The 26,355-nt window shown below is 42.5% G+C and overlaps 1 protein-coding gene across 3 annotated transcripts in view; it reads left to right on the forward strand.

Moving 5' to 3' along the window:
• The window catches only part of HECTD4 (HECT domain E3 ubiquitin protein ligase 4), a 258,154-nt gene that overhangs the window by 51,078 nt on the left and 180,721 nt on the right, over nucleotides 1–26,355 (forward strand). For all 3 annotated transcript variants that reach the window (XM_077292459.1, XM_077292466.1, XM_077292472.1), the window contains exons 2-4: nucleotides 10,833–11,347; nucleotides 17,490–17,579; nucleotides 25,747–25,877. In XM_077292459.1, the coding sequence (XP_077148574.1) occupies nucleotides 10,833–11,347; nucleotides 17,490–17,579; nucleotides 25,747–25,877 (736 nt within the window). The remainder of the gene's footprint in view (nucleotides 1–10,832; nucleotides 11,348–17,489; nucleotides 17,580–25,746; nucleotides 25,878–26,355) is intronic.

Below are 26,355 nucleotides of genomic sequence, written 5' to 3' on the forward strand. Positions count from 1 at the left end.
TCACAGCGCTTTACAGACGTCATCGCCGTCTCCACATTCTTGATTCCCTATCAGTATGTCTTTGGAGTGGGAGGAAACCGGAGAACCTGGAAAATACTCACGCAAACACGAGGAGAAAATACAAACTCCTTGCAGATGTTGTTCTTGGTGAGGTTTGAACCCAGGAGCCCAGCGCTGCAAAGCAACAGTGCTAACCACTGACCCACCATGTTGCAGTTACAGCAATCCTGTTAGCACGATTTTGCTAAGTAAAGTACACACACTGTCAGGTTGGCAGTGGTTAAAGTGATTAAAATGATACATGGGGTGAAGAAATCTGTCTTGTGGTTCTTGTGTAATGAGTGTTAGAAGTTAATGATATGACCATGCTTCGGGGCTGGACTGTAGGCATAGTCTTATCTTGCGGAGATTGAGCATCTCTACAAGATAAATTGACATGCTGCTTTTTGGAAGGATGCTCCAAATGTCCGTCTCTGCAGGAAAGCTGCGGGCGTCGGTGCACGCTTAGTGGGTATCCACTATGCTGTAGCATCTGGAGGCTGCGGATGTACGTAGCGTCCAACCCGCAGCACTTACTGACTGTGGGAACATACCCACAGGCTTTTTTCCCCTTTTATATTTAATAGACTAATTTTCCTTTTGGTCTAGTGTTTCCTAGTGGATTGTTTAAATGTCTGTATAAATATTGCCATATTCTTGTACAAATACATTTTATCAAATCATACATGATAAAGGACTTTAATTGCATAATTTAACCTCTTATGTGTCCATGTTGTAAATGGTGTTCAAAGTGTATAGGAATGTGCAGTCCACCAAATATGCTGCATACTACTGGTCTATCACAGAGTGACATATCGGGAAGTGAAAATCTGCAACTTTTGTGATTTACAATATTTTTATTTGCTGGTACTGTGATATAGATTTTCCTCCTGCAGAATCTGGGCTGAATGTCCACAATGTAATCTCCCTGTTTTCTTGTGAACATGCTCTAACGGTACCGTCTCACAGTGGCACTTAGGTCGCTACGACGGTACGATCCGTGACGTTCCAGCGATATCCATACGATATCGCTGTGTCTGACACGCAGCAACGATCAGGGACCCTGCTGAGAATCGTACGTCGTAGCAGATCGTTTGGAACTTTCTTTCGTCGCTGGATCTCCCGCTGTCATCGCTAGATCGGTGTGTGTGACACCGATCCAGCGATGCATTCGCTTGTAACCAGGGTAAACATCGGGTTACTAAGCGCAGGGCCGCGCTTAGTAACCCGATGTTTACCCTGGTTACCATCGTAAATGTAAAAAAAAACAAACAGTACATACTCACATTCCGGTGTCCGTCAGGTCCCTCGCCGTCTGCTTCCCGCACTGACTGAGTGCCGGCCGTAAAGTAAAAGCAGAGCACAGCGGTGACGTCACCTCTGTGCTCTGCTTTCACTTTACGGCCGGCACTCAGTCAGTGCGGGAAGCGGACGGCGAGGGACCTGACGGACACCGGAATGTGAGTATGTACTGTTTTTTTTTTTTTTTTACATTTACGATGGTAACCAGGGTAAACATCGGGTTACTAAGCGCGGCCCTGCGCTTAGTAACCCGATGTTTACCCTGGTTACCCGGGGACTTCGGCATCGTTGGTCGCTGGAGAGCTGTCTGTGTGACAGCTCTCCAGCGACCACACAACGACTTACCAACGATCACGGCCAGGTCGTATCGCTGGTCGTGATCGTTGGTAAATCGTTTTGTGTAACGGTACCCTTACTGTGCAGTGAGGAGGAGGAGGTGAGCTGTGCCCATCACCTATTGTGAATCGGGGAACCTGTGTTATCCTCCGTATATTGTGTGCAGACTGTCGCAGTTCGGCTATGTGCACACGTTGAGTACATTTCTGCATCTCTTGGCAGTACAAACGCAGCTGCAAAAACACACATTTTTTATGCATTTTTCCCTGCGTTTCTTGACTGATTTCAGTGAGTTCAGTGATGAATAATGATGCAAAAACGCACAGAGAATTGACATGCTGCCAATTATTTTCTGCAAAAAATCTGTAAGTTAAAAATACTAATCGTGTGCTTGACACGTCAGGTTTCTCATTCACTTTGCTGGAATCAGGATTGATTTAGTTTTATCTAGAAAATCTGCAAGGAAAAAAAAGCACCAAATCTGCAACGTGTGCACACAGTCTATGTTCACACTTTGCATTTTTTATTGCAAGTTTTTAGCTGCGTACAGGACCAGCAAATTCTGAGATTTCAGAAATCTCATGCAGACAGCTTAGTTTTTTTGTCCTCTTGTGCAATACCTTGTTTTTTGCCAAATGCAGCATGTCACTACTTTCAGAGGTTTTTTTTTCAGCTTTTTTCACCCATTGAAAGCGATGGTGCAAAAACGCAGGTATCAGGGTTTTGCTTTTGTTTTTGGTGCCAAAACCCGATGAAGTAGAATCAGATTATTTTTTTTTTATGCACTAAACGTTATCAGCATTCAAAAGAGACAAATGTACCCTGACAAACACACAGCAAAAAATACAACAAAAACTAAGCAAAACCTGTTTTTATTTTAGGCAAGTTTCTTACTGCCAAGAGAGCAGGTTTTGCATTAGGAAGAAAATGCACCAAAAATGCAATGTGTGAACATAACCTAAGGGACTCTTCTGCCTGCTATTGTTTGATCTCTTGTACTTAATGGTACAATATTTGTGGTATGTCCTGATGAAGGGGTCACCTGAACCCTGAAACACGTAGAATAAACCACGTTGAAACCTCTACAATTTTTCGAATTCTTCTTGCGGCAGCGCGGGGATGATCCTTTTTTCCTACCTAAAGTGTATGTTTCTATCAGGTCCTGCACTGACCTGTGGATCTGCAGCAGCCGCCATTAATATATGTCCTTCCTTCAATTTCACCAGGTGAGTAGTTCTCTTGGTGGGCAACTTTGTGTAACGTTTGATAAGACCCTATTTGCGCTTTTGTGTCTCCCTCTTTTCTCTGACTTGTACTTAATGGTGAAATACTTCAGCACACGTGACCTCTGCAGTCAATCACTGGGATCAGAGATTGTTAATATAGACAGCACGTGCTGCTGATGGTGATGAAAACAGTATATCCTTAAAACTTATTAACCTTATTTTTTACTATAGTACAGCGCAGATGTTTAACCCCTTTCTGACATCGGATGTACTATCCCTTCGAGGTGGGGTGGGCCCGAATGACCACCGACGGGATAGTACGTCCAGCGCGATCGGCCGCGCTGACGGGGGCAGCGCGGCCGATCGCGGCCGGGTGTCAGCTGACTATCGCAGCTGACATCCGGCACTATGTGCCAGGAGCGCCCCCGGCACATTAACCCCCGGCACACTGCGATCAAACATGATCGCAGTGTTCCGGCGGTATAGGAAAGCATCGCGCAGGGAGGGGGCTCCATGCGGGCTTCCCTGAGACCCCCGGAGCAACGCGATGTGATCGCGTTGCTCCGAGCATACCTTACCTCCTATCCCTGCAGGCCACGGATCCAAAATGGCCGCGGGGCTGCATCCGGGTCCTGCAGGGACTACTTCCGGGTCCAGAGCAGGCGCTGGTAAGCCTGCAGCGCTGTAAGTCAGATCGCTGATCTGACAGAGTGCTGTGCAAACTGTCAGATCAGCAATCTGTGATGTCCCCCCCGGGACAAAGTAAAAAAAAGTAAAAAAAAAAAAAAAATTCCACATGTATAAAAAAAAAAAACCTAAATAAAGGAAAAAATATATATATTATTCCCATAAATACATTTCTTTATCTAAATAAAAAAAACAAACAAAAGTACACATATTTAGTATTGCCGCGTCCATAACGACCCAACCTATAAAACTGTCCCACTAGTTAAACCCCTTCAGTGAACACCGTAAGAAAAAAAAAAAACGAGGCTAAAAACAACGCTTTATTATCATACCCCCGAACAAAAAGTGGAATAACACGCGATCAAAAAGACGGATATAAATAACCATGGTACCGCTGAAAACGACATCTTGTCCCGCAAAAAAAGAGCCGCCAAACAGCATCATAAGCAAAAAAAATAAAAAAGTTAGTCCTCAAAATAAAGCGATGCCAAAATAATTATTTTTTCTATAAAATAGCTTTTATCGTATAAAAGAACCAAAACATAAAAAAATGATATAAATGAGATATCGCTGTAATCGTACTGACCCGAAGAATAAAACTGCTCTATCAATTTTACCAAACGTGGAACGGTATAAACGCCTCCCCCAAAAGAAATTCATGAATAGCTGGTTTTTGGTCATTCTGCCTCACAAAAATCGGAATAAAAAGCGATCAAAAACTGTCACATGTCCGAAAATGTTACCAATAAAAACGTCAACTCGTCCCGCAAAAAACAAGACCTCACATGACTCTGTGGACCAAAATATTGAAAAATTATAGGTCTCAAAATGTGGAGACGCAAAAACTTTTTTGCTATAAAAAGCGTCTTTTAGTGTGTGACAGCTGCCAATTATAAAAATCCGCTATAAAAGTAAATCAAACCCCCCTTCATCACCCCCTTAGTTAGGGAAAAATAATAAAATAAAAAAATGTATTTATTTCCATTTTCCCATTAGGGTTTGGGTTGGGGCTAGGGTTGGAGCTAAAGTTAGGGTTGGGGCTAAAGTTAGGGTTAGGGTTGGGGCTTAAGTTAGGGTTAGGGTTTGAATTACATTTACGGTTGAGATTAGGGTTGGGATTAGAGTTAGGGGTGTGGTTAGGGTTACCGTTGGGATTGGGGTTAGGGGTGTGTTTGGATTAGGGTTTCAGGTAGAATTGGGGAGTTTCCACTGTTCAGGCACATCAGGGGCTCTCCAAACGCGACATGGCGTCCGATCTCAATTCCAGCCAATTCTGCGTTGAAAAAGTAAAACAGTGCTCCTTCCCTTCTGAGCTCTCCCGTGCGCCCAAACAGGGGTTTACCCCAACATATGGGGTATCAGCGTACTCGGGACAAATTGGACAACAACTTTTGGGGTCCAAGTTCTCTTGTTATCCTTGGGAAAATTAAAATTTGGGGGGCTAAAAATCATTTTTGTGGGAAAAAAGATTTTTTTATTTTCACGGCTCTGCGTTGTAAACTGTAGTGAAACACTTGGGGGTTCAAAGTTCTCACAACACATCTAGATAAGTTCCTTGGGAGGTCTAGTTTCCAATATGGGGTCACTTGTGAAGGTTTCTACTGTTTGGGTACATCAGGGGCTCTGCAAATGCAATTTGACGCCTGCAGACCAAACCATCTAGGTCTGCATTCCAAATGGCGCTCCTTCCCTTCCGAGCTCTGCCATGCGCACAAACAGTGGTTCTCCCCCCCCATATGGGGTATCGGCGTACTCAGGACAAATTGGACAACAACTATTGGGATTCTAATTTATCCTGTTACCCTTGTGAAAATACAAAACTGGGGGCTAAAAAATAATTTTTGTGAAAAACAAAACATTATTTTCACGGCTCTGCGTTATAAACTGTAGTGAAACACTTGGGGGTTCAAAGCTCTCAAAACACATCTAGATAAGTTCCTTAGGGGGTCTACTTTCCAAAATGGTGTCACTTGTGGGGGGTTTAAATGTTTAGGCACATCAGGGGCTCTCCAAATGCGACATGGTGTCCCATCTCAATTCCAGTCAATTTTGCATTGAAAAGTCAAACGGCGCTCCTTCCCTTCCGAGCTCTGCCATGCGCCCAAACAGTCGTTTACCCCCACATATGGGGTATCAGCGTACTCAGGAGAAATTGCACAACAACTTTTGGGGTCCATTTTCTCCTGTTACCCTTGGTAAAATAAAACAAATTGGAGCTGAAATAAATTTTGTGTGAAAAAAAGTTAAATGTTCATTTTTATTTAAACATTCCAAAAATTCCTGTGAAACACCTGAAGGGTTAATAAACTTCTTGAATGTGGTTTTGAGCACCTTGAGGGGTGCAGTTTTTAGAATGGTGTCACACTTGGGTATTTTCTATCAAATAGACCCCTCAAAATGACTTCAAATGAGATGTGGTCCCTAAAAAAATGGTGTTGTAAAAATGAGAAATTTCTGGTCAACTTTTAACCCTCATAACTCCCTAACAAAAAAAAATTTTGGTTCCAAAATTGTGCTGATGTAAAGTAGATATGTGGGAAATGTTACTTATTAGGTATTTTGCGTGACATATCTCTGTGATTTAAGGGCATAAAAATTCAAAGTTGGAAAACTGCGAAATTTTCAAAATTTTCGCCAAATTTCCATTTTTTTCACAAATAAATGCAGGTAATATCAAAGAAATTTTACCACTATCATGAAGTACAATATGTCACGAGAAAACAATGTCAGAATCACTGGGATCCGTTGAAGTGTTCCAGAGTTATAACCTCATAAAGGGACAGTGGTCAGAATTGTAAAAATTGGCCCGGTCATTAACGTGCAAACCACCCTTGGGGGTAAAGGGGTTAAGATTAAAGTGTAACAATATAAGGAAAAGTGGTCTTCATGTTACAGATCTGATTTTTTTATTTATTTTTTTCATCACAACAGCATCCACCTAGTTCCAGCTTTAGGCTATGTTCACACATTGCATTTTGCTGCATCTTTTTCTGCAAGCAAAACTTACTCTCTTGGCAGTAAAGAATCTGCTTCAAAAAGCAGTTTTTTTTTCCGGTTTTTCTTTGCAGCGTTTTTCAGGATCCCAGAGTTCAGCTTTGTGTCTACCACAGAAGCATGAACACAGGCTACCAAGGCAAGACAAATGTAAAACCATAAAAACATTTTTGGAAATCAGGGCAATTTGATCAAATTATTTAGTGGAAAAACATTTTTATATCTGAAAAAGGGACTATTCTGAACAAAATGAGTTCATGAAAAAAGATACACAATTACAAATGTAACAGTCTGCGAAGGTGAATTGGTCAAGAATAATTTACTTAAAACATTGGCCAGAGCATTGAGTTTGTAGGACACTGTTTACGTTCACACTTTGGTCAGGCTTTGAGTTGGTGAGCTATTGTTCAATTTCATACCTTGGTCAGCCAATGTTTAACTTTGTACACATCACTAATTTAATTAAACTGTACTAACCCTAAACTGCCATTTTCAGGTGATGACACTACAAGACATTATGGTTTAAACTTGGAAAAATCACAAAAATTAAATGAGTTTCACCTACTGCAGTACCTGCTTTTTTTCACAAAAAACACAGCAAAGCTTATACCTGCGTTTTTTTGCTGCATTTTTGCACTTACTCATTGCTTACTGTGGGTGAAAAAACACTGAAAGAAGTGACGTGCTGCCATTTAAAAAAAATAAATAAAAAGCATCAGTTTTCCATTTCAGTCAGGTAAAAAAAAACAATGTGTGCTCTTGAGATTTCAGAAATCTCATAGCCTTTGCTGGTACTGTAAAACACAGCTTAAAATTTGCATAAACAATGCATTACTCTATGATGACCGCAAGGTAAAATGTTAAATCATAAACACACGATTTAGTGTATCTTAATATCGGCAACCTTTATTTCCCCACAAAAACACATGATTGTCCTGCATACCCTGTACCTGCGGCATATGAACATGCAGTGACCATGCAGCCTGCATTTGTACATGCCAAGCTTCGGCCTGCTTGCATTTTTTGTGCAGGCATCGCTGGTGCCAGCAGGTTGTTAACCTTAATATTTCATTGCACCCCCAAGAGAAATTCACAAGGACTCAAGGACCTGTATTGGGGTTATTTTAGCAGTTCTTTTAAAAGAGAATGTGTTTGTATCTCCTAGGGTACATTAGTTCCAGTAACTTATTTTTTTTCCACAAGGAAACTGCTCTCATTATAACAGAAAAATACTTTGCCAGGTATGACTTTTAGGTTTGTTTTTTTTATCCAGGTGAGTGTATAATTGGCCCCTTTGCACCGCAGACCATATAGGAGGAGTCATTATAGCTATTGTGTCAGTGCACATGGCCGATATTCCACACAGACCTTCTCCACATGCACATTTTTGGTCCATTTTACAGGTCAGAATAACACATATATTGTAAAGGCAATTGTAGCACCCGTCCACAATGCAGCGCACATCGGAGCTCCTCATGAAGCCGGTCACATCTGCTACTCATGGACTCAACTGGCCCGTTTTCTAATATAGCCGTCAGAATATGGCCTTAGATGGTGAACCTATGATCACGTTTTCCCAATATAAACTACAGCTACCAGCTTTAAGGCCTCTTTTGCAGTATTATGGTAAGCTGTATATAAGTCCCCAATCCCCTCTGCATGGCACAAAAAATACCTTTTATTATCCTCCCCTACAGTGCAATCCAGTCCGATGGATGTCACTGACCTTGCGTTGGCGCGTCATCTTCTCTCCTTGCAGTCGCCATCTTCATGCTTGCTTTATTTGGATGACACATCCTTTGTCGACCACACAGTGTCCTCCAATCGCTTTTCTGCACAGACGTACTTTACACTGCGCAGCTGAGATCAGACTAAAGTACTGTAATGTTGATGCGCCTAGACAGGCCGAAGAGCGCCCTTGACCCTGAAGTAAAGCCGGCACATGCTCATTACACTTCTGTTCTCTGCCCTGAGCAGGACAGAGCAAAGCAAACCTGCGCAGCAGCATGATTGAGGGACACGGCGTGAATGACGTAGGATGTGTCATCCACATGACACATGCAGGAGGACGGCGATTGTGACGAGTGAGAAGGCGCCAAAGCAAGACAAGCAACGCACTTCGGACCCGACCACACCGTATAGGGATTATGAAAGGTGTCTTTTGTGCTATACAGAGGGGATTTGGGAATAATATGCAACTTACTAGAATACTAAGAGAGGCCTCCAAGTTGGTGGCCATAGTTTGTATTGGGAAAACCTGGTGACAGATTCCCTTTAAGGAAAGTTGTTTGAGTGCTCCAGAGATAGGATCTGTTAATACCAAGAAAGGTGACAGTCACAAGAGGGCATTCTCTGCGTCTGGAGGAGAGAAGGTTTTTCCACCAACATAGAAGAGGATTCTTTACTGTTAGGCTACTTTTACACATGCCGGGTTATTTGTGGCCTGTTTTTGCGGGCCGTATTGCCGTGTTTTTTTGTGGTCTCCCACAAAAACCAGGCCGCAAATAACCTTCTCGGATCGCCGTTTTTCCCTGTTGTAACAAATTGCAGGGGAAAAAAAAACCGGCGATCCGCAAATACGGTGTACTGCAAAAACAAGCTACTGTTGTTTTTGCAGTACCATTGTTTTAAATGGAGGCCGTGTCCGCGAGCCGTGAAAAATATCGAGCAAGCACAATATTTTTTCACGGCCATATATACTGCCCTCACGGCCATACGGGACACGGCGCTACGATGTATTTTTGCTGGCTGTTTTTGAGGCCCGATAGAAATCTATTAGGGCCGCAAAAATACGGCAAGTGTAAAAGCAGCCTTTAGGGTAGTGAGAATCTGGAGTTCCTTGCCTGAGGAGGTGGTGATGGGGAACTCGGTCAAGGGGTTCAAGAGCGGACTGGATGTTTCCCTGGAGCGTAACAATATTGTATCTAAGGCTAGGTTCACATTTTCGTTAACAGCAGCCTGTTCAACACATGCGTTAACGGGCTGCTGTTAACGCAAGTGCCGACATGACATCGCGCTAGCGCAGATAGAGCTAGCAGATGCTCTATCTGCGCTAGCAGTGACGGACCCGGAAACGCTGCAGCCCGCATCCCAGGGTCCGTCACTCAACGACGGCACATCGATAGCGCATGCCCATTGTGGGTGTGCACTAGCGATGCGTCCAACATTGGACTGAATGGTGGTGTTAATGGACTGCGTTACACCGCATTATGCAGCGGTGTAACGTAGTCCGTCTAACGGACACCTAAAGTGCAGTATGAATCCAGCCTTACAGTTATTAGGTTCTTTAGAAGGGCGTAGATCTGGGGATTTATTCTGACGGAATATAAGCTGAACTGGATGGACAAATGTCTTTTTTCAGCCTTGCTAACTATGTTACTATGTTACGATCTATGACCTGTAGTGGAGATGTATACTCTATCTGGTCTCCTAGACTATTATATCTGAGGCAGCACATGACGGTGGGGGGGGAGATAGGAATACAAAACTCTGGTATATGTTGTTTTCTATTATTTCATTTTCATATGTAAAGAATTTTTTCAGGATTCTGATATTGATGGCTTATCCTTGGGATGGTCCATCGGCATTAGATTGGTGGCGGTTTGACTCTCAGCACTTAAACCAATCATTGGGCTGAAGGGTCTCCTTTATTCTTTACCAAGTACAACGCAGTAGATTTTGCAGCAACTGTGCCTGGTTTTTGCTCTCTTGCCAGTTTGCAGCTAGTGAAGCAGGCAATAAGTGCTGCCAAATTAGGGACCTGTACCTGGTTAATAATAAAGGTGATGTGACATTCATGGTGCCAAGTGATTATGGAAGGCGGTGGGAGTTAAGGCACTGTGGATCTGATTTTCATGATCTTGACTAAGGGGTCACTTATACTGCATCATGTAGTGTACCCATCAGCTAAGTGCATGTATGATATGTATTATGCCCTCCTGGTAAGGTTAATTGTATTGTCAGCATAAAACCTGATTTCATTAAGCTGCAAGTTTATGCACTTTAGTTGAATGCATCCATTTCTTTACTTTTTTATAAAAGCATAATTTACTATTGTCACGCTTTGTAGTCCGTCTCCCATTCCCGGAAACAAATTTAAATTAACACTCAATCTTCCAGGAATCCGTTTTCCATATCAATGTTTGGATCTTTTCTTACATTGGCCAAAGTGATCTCTTAACATTTTAGTGCATTTATAGTTTTTTTTCCCCTAAAGTATTAATATATATATTTTTATTTTTTTCTTAGATTTTAACATTTGAGACCAAAAGCCCTACAGAGTTATCCGAACGCCTAAGAGCCGTGTGTGGGAACCAAAGCAATGCTTATGCACGATTACTGGAGTATCGCCTCAATGCGTTGCGTGGTTTATGGAACGCACAACGTCAGTTGGCTCTGGAGGAACAACATGAACGAGAAGGCTCAGACGAGGAGACCCTCGCATTGCTCAAGAGGCAAGGCTTGTTACAGCAACCAGAGCAGGCTCCGTTCACTTCGCGGATGGGACTCCTGTTGGTCTTTCCTCTTATCCAGTCTCAGAGTAAGACGGACCCCTCTCTGTGTAACATAACTGCTGAGGTGCTATTGAATTGCCTCCGGGACTGTCAGCCATTAAGTTTGACTAAAGAACCAGCAGACTGCTTGAATGGAATCGAGTCTTTGCTTTGCTCCTGGTTGGAAGAACCTTCTACGTTGGACCAGCAAGTCTCTTACAAGCAGAAAGAAAACTCTGCTGCCGCTCTGGTCGCATTGGCGTGTGCTAGGTAAGAGTACAGTGGATGATTGTATCTGTCATACAATGGTAATGTTAAACACCATACTTTACTTGTGTTTTTTTTTTTTATGCACTTGTCCAAAATAATTATCTATTTTTTATAATGTTTTGTTATTTTTCCTTTTAGCAATTAATAAAATACGGTAAGTTTATTAAAGATTAAAATAGCCACTTCCTCATCCAATTTTCTTATTCCCGTGATCTATGTATGTTGTCTCCTATTACAATTAAAACTAAGAAATATAAAGTAATCGTCTCCGTGTCTCCAGATCAGCCATACCCACCGTCCGCCACATCACTATCCTGTTTGACTTAACCACTAAACACCGCAGGCAATTTCTGTTTTTGAGTTTCCGTTTTTCCTCCCCCTCTTCCCAGAGCCATAACTTTATTTTTCACTCCCCATATGAGTTTTTTTTGCGGGACGCGTTGTACTTTTAAATGACACTATTTATTTTACCACATAGCATACTGGAAAGTGGGAAAAAAAATTCCAAGTACGGTGAAATTGGGGGAAAAAAACCCACAATTCATAGTTTTTTTTTTTTTAATTGTTTTTACGGTGCACATTTTGTGCTAAAATATGACCATGCAATATGAGTCTCCTCATCAATACGATTCTGACGATATCAAACATGTCCAGTTTTTTATTATGTTAGTGGTGAAAATAAAATGAGAAGTTTAAAAAGTATACAATTTGGTGGGTTGTTTCCATTTTTATTTTTCTGCAGCTGGAGCTACGTGATAGCTTATTTTTTACAGGACGAGACGACGTTTTTATTACTACCATTTTGGGATTGATGTGATATTTTGATCGCGTGTTACAGCATTTTTCCGGGACCTGCAGCGACCAAAAAACGTAATCTTGGTGTTCTTGAATTTTTCCGTTTACGGTGTTTACTTATAGGTTTTTTTTGTGTTTTTTTTCTTCTCTTGATAGATCAGAGTTTTCTGAACTTGACGATACCACGTACAGTACAGACCAAAAGTTTGGACACACCTTCTCATTTAAAGCTTTGTGCAAAAAGAAAAAAAAAAAGAGCATGAACCGCACATCCCAAAATCATACGTTGATCTAAAGCCGCTAGGCAAAAATTTAAATACTGAACATGAGGTTTTCAGTTTAACATTCTGATCAGACTGTATGAAGCCCACTGCCAAATCTCATTTAAAGATTTTTCTGTATTTTCATGAGTATGAAAATTGTACATTCACACTGAAGGCATCAAAACTATGAATTAACACATGTGGAATTATATACTTAACAAAAAAGTGTGAAACAACTGAAAATATGTCTTATATTCTAGGTTCTTCAAAGTAGCCACCTTTTGCTTTGATGACTGCTTTGGACACTCTTGGCATTCTCTTGATGAGCTTCAAGAGGTAGTGGCGTAGTGGTGTGCGCATGTCCAACAGAGAATATCCACTGCCCAGGAGATGAAAAAGAGCGCGATCTGCGCTATTCAGCCATTTACCGGTGGGTGCGGCCATCTTTCCTGTGGCCACGCGTGCGCAGATGGAGCGCTCTGCTGCCCGGGGCTTCAGGAAAATGGCCACGGGATTCCGCGCGTGCGCAGATGGAGATCGCGGCGGCCATTTTCCTGAAGCCCCGGGCAGCAGAGTGCTCCATCTGCGCACGCGCGGCCACAGAAAGATGGCCGCGCCCACCGGTAAACGGCTGAATAGCGCAGATCGCGCTCTTTTTCATCTCCTGGGCAGTGGATATTCTCTGTTGGACATGTGCACACCACTACGCCACCAACGGAATGATGAGCAGGATTCTGGGGGAGAAACAGCGCTGTCACCACGCCCATAGGACCAGACCAGCGTGAGTGACAGCAGAAAACGGCGACTTTACAAAGGTATTTTAGCAGCATAGGTGGGTAATAAAGGCACACAAAAGACACTAATGTAATGCCCAGCTCTGCCCCTATTTAACGCTTTTTTTTTAGCTCATCTTCAAAAAACGGGGTGACAGGTTCCCTTTAAGTATATAATTCCACATGTGTTAATTCATAGTTTTGATGCCTTCAGTGTGAATGTACGTATACTGAAAAATCCTTAAATGAGGTGTGTCCAAACTGTGGTCTGTACTGTATATATATGTATGTATATATATATATATATGTGTGTGTGTGTGTATATATATATATATATATATATATATATATATATATATATATATATATATATATATATATATATATATATATATACACATACATACATACATACATACATACATACATACATACATACATACATACATACATACATACATAGTGATGTGTGTACATGTATATATTGTTAAGGGGGTTGTCCACCTTGTGAAGTAATATCTAGAAGACACCGCACACTCTTAATAGATATTTATGCAAATTGTGCAAAATGTATTAAATATCACACTACACATTAGTGACACATGGGAGCAATGTACATTTCAAGGATAAGCGACCACTTGTATTAACAATTCAATTGACGTTTCGGCTCTCCTGAGCCTTAATCATAATATCGCTTGGTATAGCAATGATAGATACACATAGCGAATTCCTTGCTTACGGGTATAGGTGGTGCTATTAGCAGATAAGGTGGTATGTGGCCAATCGTGGTATGCTGCCCTGTGTGCTGAACCTGGGGTGGATGTCTTGTAAGGCGGCGCTCCCGCGCCTTGCTGATGTCGACGCCGACATCAGCAAGGCGCGGGAGCGCCGCCTTACAAGACATCCACCCCAGGTTCAGCACACAGGGCAGCATACCACGATTGGCCACATACCACCTTATCTGCTAATAGCACCACCTATACCCGTAAGCAAGGAATTCGCTATGTGTATCTATCATTGCTATACCAAGCGATATTATGATTAAGGCTCAGGAGAGCCGAAACGTCAATTGAATTGTTACTACAAGTGGTCGCTTATCCTTGAAATGTACATTGCTCCCATGTGTCACTAATGTGTAGTGTGATATTTAATAAATTTTGCACAATTTGCATAAATATCTATTAAGAGTGTGCGGTGTCTTCTAGATATTACTTGTACGGGGACTCTTCAGTCCATGACACCTGCACCTCACTTTCCAAATTGACTGAGTGCACACCATTGTACCTTTATTGGTCCACCTTGTGAAGACATTTTTTTTTTTCTTGTACGTTCTTGGCTAACCAATTCTTTGGTAATCTGGTAATTTTGCACAGTTTGCCTTCTGAAGCCTCCATGTTACATTTTTGTTGATGTCTACAGAATGACTTAACTGAGGATTGATCAGTGAGCGTCTTTTTATTTTCTAAGGGAAAGCTATAGGAAAGTCTATCACTTATGTTTTTTCCGAGCTTCTCTCTGCTAATGTATGACCTATGAGCACGTGAAAGTTGAATGTGCAGGGAAACAAAGAGCCTGTGAAAGCCAAACGCAAACTTTTTACTGAAACTGAATGGCAAAAATAATTTTTAGTTCCAAATACTAGTATTTAAGTGTAAAAAAAAAAAAAAAAAAGTTTTCAAAAGAGGCAGCCGTTTTTAAGCAGTGCCCCAGTTGTATCCCAGTGTTTCATCTACTAGATTAAAGATGTTAGGTGGTTCTTCAAAGGAAGAATATCAGGGATGAGATGATTCCACCTATATTGGGGGGGTGGAGTGTGTTACTTTAAGAGCAAACTCCTACCCTTTAAATGTTAAGCCTTTACAAAGCTCATTAGCAAATATTGATGTAATAAGCTATAAAAACCCATTGACAAGATGCAATTATGGTTAAGACCTGACCAATTAGGAGTATGCTTAACCACTTGGGAGCCACACAACAACTTCAAACTTCGGAGAGGTCTCCTGTTCAATTTTCAGTGTCATTTATAAACAACAGCTAAAGTAGCAGGGGGGTGCTGCTGAGCAGTGTTCACAGGGAAGACCCTGTTAATCGAGCGTTGCTACATTAACCTCTTAGGTGCCATCGTCATTGGCAATTACATCACTTTTACATTTATGGTGGCATTTGCTTCAAAGCAAACAGTGTTTCTAAGCAAGAAAATTGGGATTGGGAAAATCTTAAATCACAGCTAATGGCTGGTGAGTGTTGTTCCTTCACCCTTTCATTGATGCCCACTGTCCTGAGCTGGGGTCCTCTGTTTTGGAGAAGGGAGAGCAGAAAGCCATTAATAATGAGAATAACTCTTTAACTCTTTAATAAAGGGTGGTTAAAGTTTTGCAAACTGTGTAACATCCCAGGGGCCAAATATGCGACTTTACTCTCCAGCCCCCTGCGTGTACAGGAGGAAAGTACTGTAGTTTACCGGTGGGTTATTAGAGAGACTTAAGGGGGCGACTCTGCGCTGGTTATCTCAAGTGTATCTAAAGGGACTGGAAATGTGTCTGTAACATTTGCCTTTCATAAACCAGTTTTTTGTCTCTGCGTGAGCCTGGGCTGGAGTCACTTCATTTGTCTAGCTGAGTTACAGTATTTTATAATTTGTAAATAATTGTCTTTTAATTTTGTAATTGATTAAATAAAAATTCTCTATAGCTATTAGTAGTATCAGGAGTTTACCTTCAGCTACGTGCATTATCCAGTAATGGCACTGAGCTCTGTCACCCGATGACAGGTCCCCTGGAAGTGCGTCTTAAAGCCTGGGCTTAAAGGGGACCTATCAGCAGATACATGCTGTCCAAACCGTGGGTCCAAACCGTGGGCAGCATGTATCAGCTACTGGCAGTATGATCAAAGCCATGTATGTTTGTCGCAGCTCAGTCGTACAGGCGCCTCCCTGGCAGCTTCTCACCACCTGCTGACAGTGACTGGCAAGGCTCTGCCTATACACGGTTCAGTCACTGTCAGTGGGCGAGGAGAAGGTTGTTAGATTTTAATACTTCAGAAACTGTGACTATGCACTTGTCTAGCAGGTGTAGTGCATTGGTAGCCGTGAAGAGGCAGTGACCCACAAAGTTCAAACATAAAAGTCTCTTTAATATGTTGTCTTCACACAGAAAAGGTTCAAGTCCACACAAATGCATATAACTTCAATGCATATAACTTCAGTGCATATAACTTCAGTGTTCAATTTACACCAGTTCATAACAGCATCCTTTAAATTGCAGTCACTACACACGCTAAGTCCTCCTCTGACTAGTTCCATGGGTGTCCTGCACTGCTGTATCACAGTCTCTACTCACAGCCGTACACAGACCTTGACATCCTCCTGTCTGCAGCTGTGACACACGCCAGTCCTTCCTTTGGGCACAGGACAGTTTACCTCCGGTTCACCTCCGGGCACAAGACCTGTCCACATCTGTGACCAGTCATCATGGACAGCAGCACCACTGTGTATGCTGTGGATTGTCAGGCCTCACTCTGGCCCTGAGACTCCTCAGCCTCAACTCTCAAACCTCTCTATACTACAGGGCTTTTAACAATTACAATCACAGCTACACCTGCGACTGTAACGCCCCCTCATGGCCTCACTATGCGTCTGTGCGGATCCTGGGGAGAAGAAACAGTGCCCTCTAGCTGTAACGGGTCACTGCCTCACACAGGGCAACTATGATTGACAGATGCCCTTCCCCCATACTAGACCATTGCACTGCTCACTGTGTATAAGGGAGGTGGTCACATGTGTTTTCTACCACTCAATTCGCACAGGGGCCTTTGTGGGGGTCCCAATATATATCTGTAGCTGTTGGCCAATAAATGTATAACTGATGGATAGGTGGTATCTTCTTTATGAGACAACTCCTTTAATAGCTGATGTAGACGGCACAGCCGCCGAGCTCAGTGATTGTCTGCAGTGCTATCAATTTAGAGCTACAGACAAACAATGGAAAATGGGTAGTAGCACTGTTTTTTTGTTTTTTTACTGAGCAGTTTTTCTGGACAATAGTTTACTGAAACTGGAGAACTCCTTTTTTAGGCGTTTTTTTTTTTTTCTTTCTTTGTTTCTGTCAAGAACCACGTGTACATCCTATAGTATTTTACGTATATATCACAAACATAAACATTTATGTTCTCATTCTACTGTTACTTGTGGTCCTGTATGAAGGTTACAGTAGTGCAACGATATGTTATATAACCTGAAGGTTTTTCATAATGTTTGTTTTCTAATGTATGTTTTTTGTTGTTTCTTAATTTTGATTATTTGTTGCATTTTAGAGGATCTTTGAAAACGTTCATTCACACTGTACACTTGCTACAGAAACAGACTGATTTAGGATCCCTGCCGGTGGCAGATGTATTGTATAGGTGAGTACAACTGATATATATATTTTAGGAGTGTATGTGTGTGTGTGTGTGTGTGTATTAGAGATGAGCAAACGTGCTCGGATACGGTGTGCTAATAGAGTGTTCGACACGCGCAAAAAATACAGCCGCAACACACGCAATGTGTGTGTATATATGTGTATATATGTGTATATATATATATATATATATATATGTGTGTGTGTGTGTGTGTATATATATATATATATATATATGTATGTGTGTGCATATATATATATATATATATATATATATATATATATATGTATGTGTGTGCATATATATATATATATATATATATATATATATATATATATATATATATATATATATATATATATATATTTCGTGTATGTGCATAAATAATTTTATATTGTAGGGTTTCCGCTCCCAGGCAGGCATTAGGTAGCATTCATACAGGCACTAGATTTTTGCATTAGCCAAACACCACAGACCCTGGCTACTCATACACGGCTGACTGCTTGCAGTTTGATACATACGGCCTCTCTCCTCAGAGAGAGATTTTGGCTTCTCTTGCTCTTAAGCTCCACCAAAAATACACTCTGGTCAACTTCACCCTATCTGACTGACTAAGTTGAAGGGCTAGCCTTGATATATGCCGGGCTAGCCAGGTGTTCTCATGATCTGATCAGAACTTATAGAACTAGGATGTAACCCTAGCCTACCTTTTATAACTATTTTATTTGTCTTTCTCTGAGTTCCTCTCACAAATGAGCACATGAAAGTTAAATGTTTAGGGAAGCACACACAGTGCTCGGAATAAATGAGTACAGCACAATAGATTTTTCAGAATCAACAAATGTGAGCCATTGATTTCCAAGCAAGAGGATTGGCATGTAAAGGTGCCGTCCACGATGGAAGCTCTCTGAAAGTCAATGCACAAACAAGCCCACCTACAATTTGCCAGGGCACATGCTGAAAAATATGAAGACTACTGGGACTCTTTACTCCTGAGTGATCAGATCAAGATAAATGTTTTTGAAACTGATGGTTTCAAAACTGTATGGCGTTGCAAAGGTGAGGAGTATAAAGAAAAATGCATGGCGCCTACAGTGAAACGTGGTGGTGGCAGTGTCCTTATGTGGGGCTGCATGAGTGCCGCTGGTGTTAAGGAGATACATTTCAATGATGGTATTAGGAATTCACAGATGTACTTCTCTGTATTGAAAAAGATGCTACCATCACTCCATGCCCTTAGATGTGTGTTTCTGATCACTGTCATGTTGGAAAAGAGGACATCTACCATGGCCACATTTGTATTTGTGAAGAAGAACAGGTTGAAAGTAATTCAGTGGCCAAGTATGTTTCCTGATCTGAACCCAATCGAACACCTGTGACGAATACTAAAGAGACAAGTTGAGTATAAATCTCCATCCAGCATCCAGGCTCTTAAAGAGGTTGTTCTTGATGAATGGAAAAAAATATATTGCCATATGTCGCCAACTGTTCATTCCATGCCTAGAAGAATTGTTGCTATCCTTAAAAATCATGATATTTAGACAATACGCTAGATGTAGTAGTTTTGATGTGAGGTGTATTCATTTTTGAATCAACTAATTTGAATAAAACTGAAGATTCAGTAATTAAAGTTAACCTTACTTTCATGTTGGGAGCTAAAAAATTGTTTTATCAAGCTCAGTTTTATCAAAATGTTGGAAATTGTTCTTGTGTTAAGTGAGCGATTGATTAAAATCTTTTCAAAGGAAGTGTACTCATTTATGCTAAGCACTGTGTGTGTATGGTAATATATTACCATATATTTTTCGGATTATAAGATGCACTTTTTTCCCCCAAATTTTGGGGGAAAATGGGGGTGCGTATTATAATGCTGATATACCTTACAGGCTGCGGTGGAGCAGGGTCCCTGGGTCACTGCTGGAGGAGGCAAGAGGGGAGCGTTACTGCAGGCTGGGATGACGGGGTGTTTGGATGTGTGCTTCCGGTGTTCGGTGGTGCCGGAGCTCTGCCGACATTTTGTGGAAGCCCAGAGCCCCCGCACTTCCATGGTTTACTATGCGGTGGACTCCGGGAGAATGGCTGCCGGTGGCGGCGCAGATGGAGATCTCGGCACTGAGATCTCAATCTCCTGAGATTTTGGTCCAGAGATCTACATCTGCAAGAGCAGGAATCCCTCCCTAGTGCAATGTGTGTATGTATGGGAGACATCACTTGCAGCTAGCCTTTTCCCACCAACTCCGGGTCAATGCAAATTAAAGTTCGGTCATGCAGAAGGGAAAACCAGTAAAAAATCCAGGTTACAAGTTATTTAAGGGTCTGAAATTTTGTTTTATTCTCAAAGTATACAAAAAAGGAAAGTTTATTCTGAATAGTTACTTGAAAGAAAGTACAGTTGTCATTCAGTGCAATAGTGGTTACTTGTTCTGTCATGCAGCCAGCATGTTCTTGCCTTTGTTTTAGATCTTATATTTCTTATGATTTACTATCATGGCTGAAAGCATTGGCTACACTTATACACGGTAAGAGCATTACATCTTGTATGATGAGTAGAAATAACCCGCAGAGTTATACTTTTTCTGTCATTTGGAAGGTTTGACAACCCTGCCAACGCTGCCGAGCGCAGTACATACTACTGAGCTCAGTATTTTATTTACTTGGCTAATATACTTGACTTTCTTGAAATTAACAAACTATGAATCTTTAGCCTGAGAACCCTGCTAACAGTCATTGGATGGAAACATTCTTATTTCTCTGTCGCCCGTGACAGCACTACCAGAGAGAGATGGAATCCGCCCTTCAGGGACAGGAAACCTACAGGATAAAAGGGCGGTACCTCTCTCCTGCCTCAGTTTTGTTTCCTGTCCCTGACAGGGGAACCCTCAGGATCGGTACCTGTATCCGGAGCCGACCAGTGGAGGTATGACGGCGGGGAGGCCCCTGTCACCGCTGGCTCGGTGTCCGACGCCGCCGCTTCTGGGTCCGATGGGGCTGCAGAGCGAGCGGAGGGAAGCGCCGCTGCCTCCCCGGATCGGGGTAGGAGCTTTAGGGACCCGGCGTGCCTCTGCTGAGAGGCCTGGTCCGGAGCGGCGGCCTGGTGTGTGTAAGAGCACCAAGATGGCCGCCGCGCCGGATATAGATGCGTCTACTTCCGGGTCCCGGGGAGCGCGCATGCGCACTGGGGACCAGCGCTTCCCTGCAAAGCAGCTTGGAGGAGGGGTGATCGGCGCGCTTTTTTAAAAACCACAGCTGTGAGAGCACCTGTCGCTGCATGCAGTCCCACTATGGCAGACAGCAACCAGCAGCTCCAGCCGGCACAGCCCTTACAGCCACCGCCGCAGCAACAGCAGCGTCACCACCAGCGCAAGTCGGGTCCGGGAAGTTCCGCTACCGGAAAGAGGGAAAGGTTTTTTCTCCCCACTATTTCTGATCCCAAAGCCGGACGGTTCCTTCCGCACAATAATAAATCTCCGGAGATTAAACAGCTATGTAAAGAATCAAACATTCAAAATGGAATCGATAAGATCTACAATAAAAAACCTGTTTCCAAATTGTTTCATGGTAGTGTTGGATCTCAGCGACGCGTACTATCACGTCCCCATCCACAAAAACTCACAGAAATACCTCAGAATAGCAGTAGTCATGGAGGGAGTAGTGAAGGAATATCAGTACAAGGCCCTCCCGTTTGGCATTTCAGTAGCACCCCGTATTTTCACCAAGGTGGTAGCAGAAATGATGGCCCATATAAGGGAGGAGGATGTTATTATAATACCTTACCTAGACGACTTCCTGATTGTCAGCGATACAGCCCAACATTGTCGCCAACAGTGCACCAGAGTGATAAAAACTCTAACAGAATTAGGTTGGCTCCTAAATCTCCAGAAGTCAAAACTAGAACCGACTATGGTGCAAGAGTTTCTGGGCCTAACTCTGGACTCGGTTTTACAGGAATGTCGCCTTCCAGACCTGAAGAAACAAAAAATACTAAGCATTGTGTCTGGAGCTCGCTGAAATCCTCATATGACCTTAAGAGGAGCGATGTCTCTACTAGGGTCCCTCTCTGCGTGTCTCCCGGCAGTACAGTGGGCTCAGATCCACACAAGAGACCTCCAGTGGGATGTCCTGAGAAATCAGGTTACACTGAGGGGACGCCTGGAAGATCGCATGACTCTAAGTTCAGGCGTTATTCGTTCCCTACACTGGTGGCTGGATTCCAACAATCTGTCAAAAGGGGTTCCGTGGGTGATAGATGTACATCAAGTAGTTACCACGGACGCCAGTCCCACGGGGTGGGGAGCTCACCTGGGAAACAGTGTTACTCAGGGGGTCTGGACAGATCAAGAATACCAGGTATCCTCAAATCAAAAAGAACTTTGTGCAGTGAACCATGCTCTGTCAGTTTTTCTTCCCAAACTACGGGGACAACATGTCCGGGTTTTCTCGGACAATCAAGTAGTGGTGGCCTACCTGAACCACCAGGGGGGGACCAGATCCCAAGCCCTGATGGAAACTACTTCCCAAATCTTTACCATAGCCGAACATCACTTCCTATCCCTCTCAGCATTACACATAAGAGGAGTAACGAACAAAAAGGCAGACTTCCTAAGCCGTACCCAGCTAAAACAGGGGGAGTGGGCTCTGAACCAAGGGGTCTTCGATCAGATCACAAAAATTTGGGGAGTTCCAGTAATAGACCTCTTCGCCACTATAGAGAACAGGAAAGTAAAACAGTTTTGTTCTCTAGATCACAGAGGGAACCCCAGAACACTGGATGCATTCTCGATTCCCTGGACTCACGGTCTGACATATGCCTTTCCCGCTCATATACTTATACCGGCAGTCCTGCAGAAGATAAGACAGGACAGGGCGAGAATCATTCTAATAGCACCCTTCTGGCCCAAAAGGGCCTGGTTTTCCTGGCTGAGAATCCTATCTATCACAGACCCCTGGGTTCTTCCGGATCTTCCGGACCTACTATCACAGGGGCCGGTGTTCCACCCTCAGTCGGCAAATCTACACTTGACAGCGTGGAACTTGAAAGGTCACTGCTAAGGGCAAGAGGATTCTCAAATAATTTAGTCTCCACACTATTAAAAAGTAGGAAGACAATAACTACTAGAATCTATGGTAAAACTTGGAAAAAGTTCCTGTCCACCTCTGGTGTAAGACTACAAGATGGGGTTCCAATAGCCAAAATATTAGAGTTCCTACAGAAAGGTTTGGATATGGGCCTCTCAGTGAGCACCTTTAAAGGTGCAAGTAGCGGCCTTAGGGGCGTTATACAATCATAGTGTTGCCACTAACCCATGGGTAGCAAGGTTCATTAAAGCCGCTGCACATTCTAGGCCAATAAAAATTAGAAGCCCTCCATCTTGGGACTTAAATTTAGTTCTTTCAGCTATGACAGAACCACCATTCGAACCCATAGATTCGATACCGCTTAAAATCTTATCCCTTAAAATGTCCCTTCTTACAGCTCTAACATCTGCCCGTAGGATTAGTGACCTTCAGGCCCTATCTGCGAACCCTCCATTCACACAAATTATGGAAGATAGGGTAGTATTGAGGACAGACCCTGCTTATCTACCCAAAGTTGCTTCCAATTTTCATAGATCCCAGGAAATAATCCTTCCTTCCTTCTGTCCAAACCCGAAAAATCAAAAAGAGGAAAAATTCCACACCTTAGACGTAAGAAGGTGTCTAATACACTACTTAGAGTCCTCCCGTCAGTGTAGGAAGGAAGGCTGTCTTTTTATCTGTTTTCAGGGGCCTAGGAAAGGACTCAAAGCCTCCAAAAGCACTATAGCTCGTTGGGTCACTGATGCGATAGCCTTGGCATACTCGTCCACGGGGAACGCAGTTCCTGAAGGACTCAAGGCACACTCTACAAGGGCTATGGCGACCTCCTGGGCCGAAAGGTCGGAGGTACCAATAGATAAAATCTGTAAAGCGGCCACCTGGTCAACACCTTCAACCTTCTTTAGGCACTATCGCTTAGACTTAGCCTCTTCGTCGGACTTAACCTTCGGAAGAAGGGTCTTGCAGGCTGTGGTCCCTCCCTAAAGCAATAATCTCTGCAATTCTCTCTGGTAGTGCTGTCATGGGCGACTGAGAAAGTCGTAGTTACTCACCGATAACGGTGTTTCTCAGAGCCCATGACAGCACCTGCTTATTCCCCCCCCTTATCACGTGTGCGGTGAGCACTTTATTATACGAAGTGTGTGGTTTTCATTTAGACACGGTGTAATCTTCATAAGTATTTTACTAAAAATATATGTGTATTTCTTGTTGTCACTAACCTGGAGGACCTCTGATGCTCTGTAAACTAAACTGAGGCAGGAGAGAGGTACCGCCCTTTTATCCTGTAGGTTTCCTGTCCCTGAAGGGCGGATTCCATCTCTCTCTGGTAGTGCTGTCATGGGCTCTGAGAAACACCGTTATCGGTGAGTAACTACGACTTTTTTTTCCAAAGCTGACATTGTAAAAATCCTTTGTAGACAATGAACAGTGGCCCAAATGTCTATTGTCCTTGAACTGGGAATCTGCCACCCCCTGAATGAATTTAAGCTATTACTATGGGCATAGGGGTAATAGAATGGTTAAACCAGTCTTACTGGTATGCCTCATCGCTGTTGTCTAGATGTTGAGAAAAGCAGTTTTAATAATGAACACTCTTCTAGGCTCCGGGGCATGCGGTCCCTGGACGAAATCCCTGCCTCCTGACTTCATTATTATTGCACCCCCTGCCATGTACATCATACTGTGAAGTATACCATTGCACAGCTTGTGTTGGTGCTCAAATAGGTTCCCACACCAGAGTAATAATAAATAATATTTGGCACTCGACTTCTGAACGTGTGATGATTAGAAATGTATTTGCAGTCAAGGAAAAAGTTTTGGTCTTACATCGACCTTCATCAATACACTGCAATAATCAAACAAAATGATAACAGAATGGCAGAACAGAAAAAGACAAATATTCACTACCTATACAATCATGTCGATCAATATGATAAAACAATAAAGGTAAATCAGTGGTGCAATCATGGTGAGGAAAAAGATAGGGTAAGAAAGGAAGGGTAGGATACATACCTCTGCTCCTGTGTAATCCGTATAAAGGTTGGAACCGCCTATGATAATGTGATTTATGTGTTGGTTAAAGTTTCCGAAAAAATAGGTGAGTGGCAGGGTAAAATTATTAGGGAAACTTACAGGGAAATGTTCCTGGTTTGATATGGGAAAGGTCATACAAACTCTTTGCAGATGTTGTCCTTGGTGGGATTTGAACCCAGGACCCCAGTGCTACAAAGCAACGGCGCTAACCCCTGATCCACCATGCTGCCCAGTTACACGGCATGTCTGTCTCCTCTTATACACTAGATTGTGGGGTAATACCAGTTGTCAGTTGCATGAGCATTCATCTGACTATCATCTCCCTCGCCCACACCTATAAACGCCACAATGCTGAGCCTGCTGTTCTCTGCGCTGCCTGATGTCTGATAGTGGCACTAGGTAGGTAAAAAATATAACGGGGGGGTGCTGCAGTATTACACCAGCTCTGTATTCCCCCTCATTCTCAGGATTGGTGGGTGTATTAGAAGCTGTCATATGCCGACAGATGGGGAAAACAAAACCCCCTCTAACTCACTGGCAGCAAGTAGAGATCTTAACAATAGGAGCTGTAAAGTATAATAGCAAATTTTAGCTTTTTGTTATACAGTAAAAACCTACAGTCTCCTAAGACTAAGTAATAATAAAACCGAAGCCTTTCATCCTATTTTGCTGTAGTGCTTTTTTTCCCTCCAGTAATTCGCAGTAACGGCCATCACTCATCTCTATCCTTTGAAGCGCTGAATCCTATTTTACTGTTTGATACATTTTATACACCTCTCTCTGGCCCAAGACAAGTATTGATTATTTCTTTTGCTATTTGTTTAGCATCCTAATACACTCGGGCAATAAAAGCCTTATTATGAAGTACATGCATGGCACGGCCATAGCACAGCTGGTGTTCTGCGTCGATGAATTATGAATTCTTGCTTATCTAGTGCGGCTCACCTTCTCACTTTTCTTTGTGCTTTTTTTTGATTTATTCATTTTCAACTTCCATTTTGTGTAGCAAATTGCAGACAGATCATGCTGGTAAGCTTGTTCTGCCTTTCATTTTCCGAAGGTTGCTGCTTCTAGAAGGAGGGCCGGGATCTCCCTCTTGTTTACTAGGAAGTAAGCACATTGTATCCTGGGGCTTTGAGGATATGCTTCCAGCTCCTGATGGGACCAGTGGCTCAAACAATGAAAACAAAGGTAAATTATCATGGCTGACAATATAGAATGAAATCACTTTGAGTGTACTAGAAATCTATTTGCATTATATTCCTCATTTTTGGGCTGCTTTATGATCAGATAAATAACCGATGTTGACAGGCATGGTCTAACCTATTTTCAAAGGCAGCGTATTATGGAAGTTCCCTAGTGAAACAAAGATAAGTAATAAAATAACAGTGAAAAAAGTTCATTTTAAATTGTATTCAAGGTAAAACTTATACTACAGAAAAACATGTGTTGGAACAGGTTTTCTTCCCATTCTCCCCAGAAAGGGATAATATAAGTTTATCAAAAATATATATGTACCACTGAATGGTGCCATTTTCAAATACAAGTAAAAAAAAAAGCAAAAAAACCCCAAGTCCTTGTATAGTTGTCAGCAGAAGAATAAAGTTATGATTTCTGTAATCCAAAGATAAAAAAAGCTTGGCATGCTCGGATTTATGCCTGCATAGCT

Source organism: Ranitomeya variabilis, chromosome 1 (genome assembly GCF_051348905.1).
Source record: "Ranitomeya variabilis isolate aRanVar5 chromosome 1, aRanVar5.hap1, whole genome shotgun sequence".
NCBI lineage: Eukaryota > Metazoa > Chordata > Amphibia > Anura > Dendrobatidae > Ranitomeya > Ranitomeya variabilis.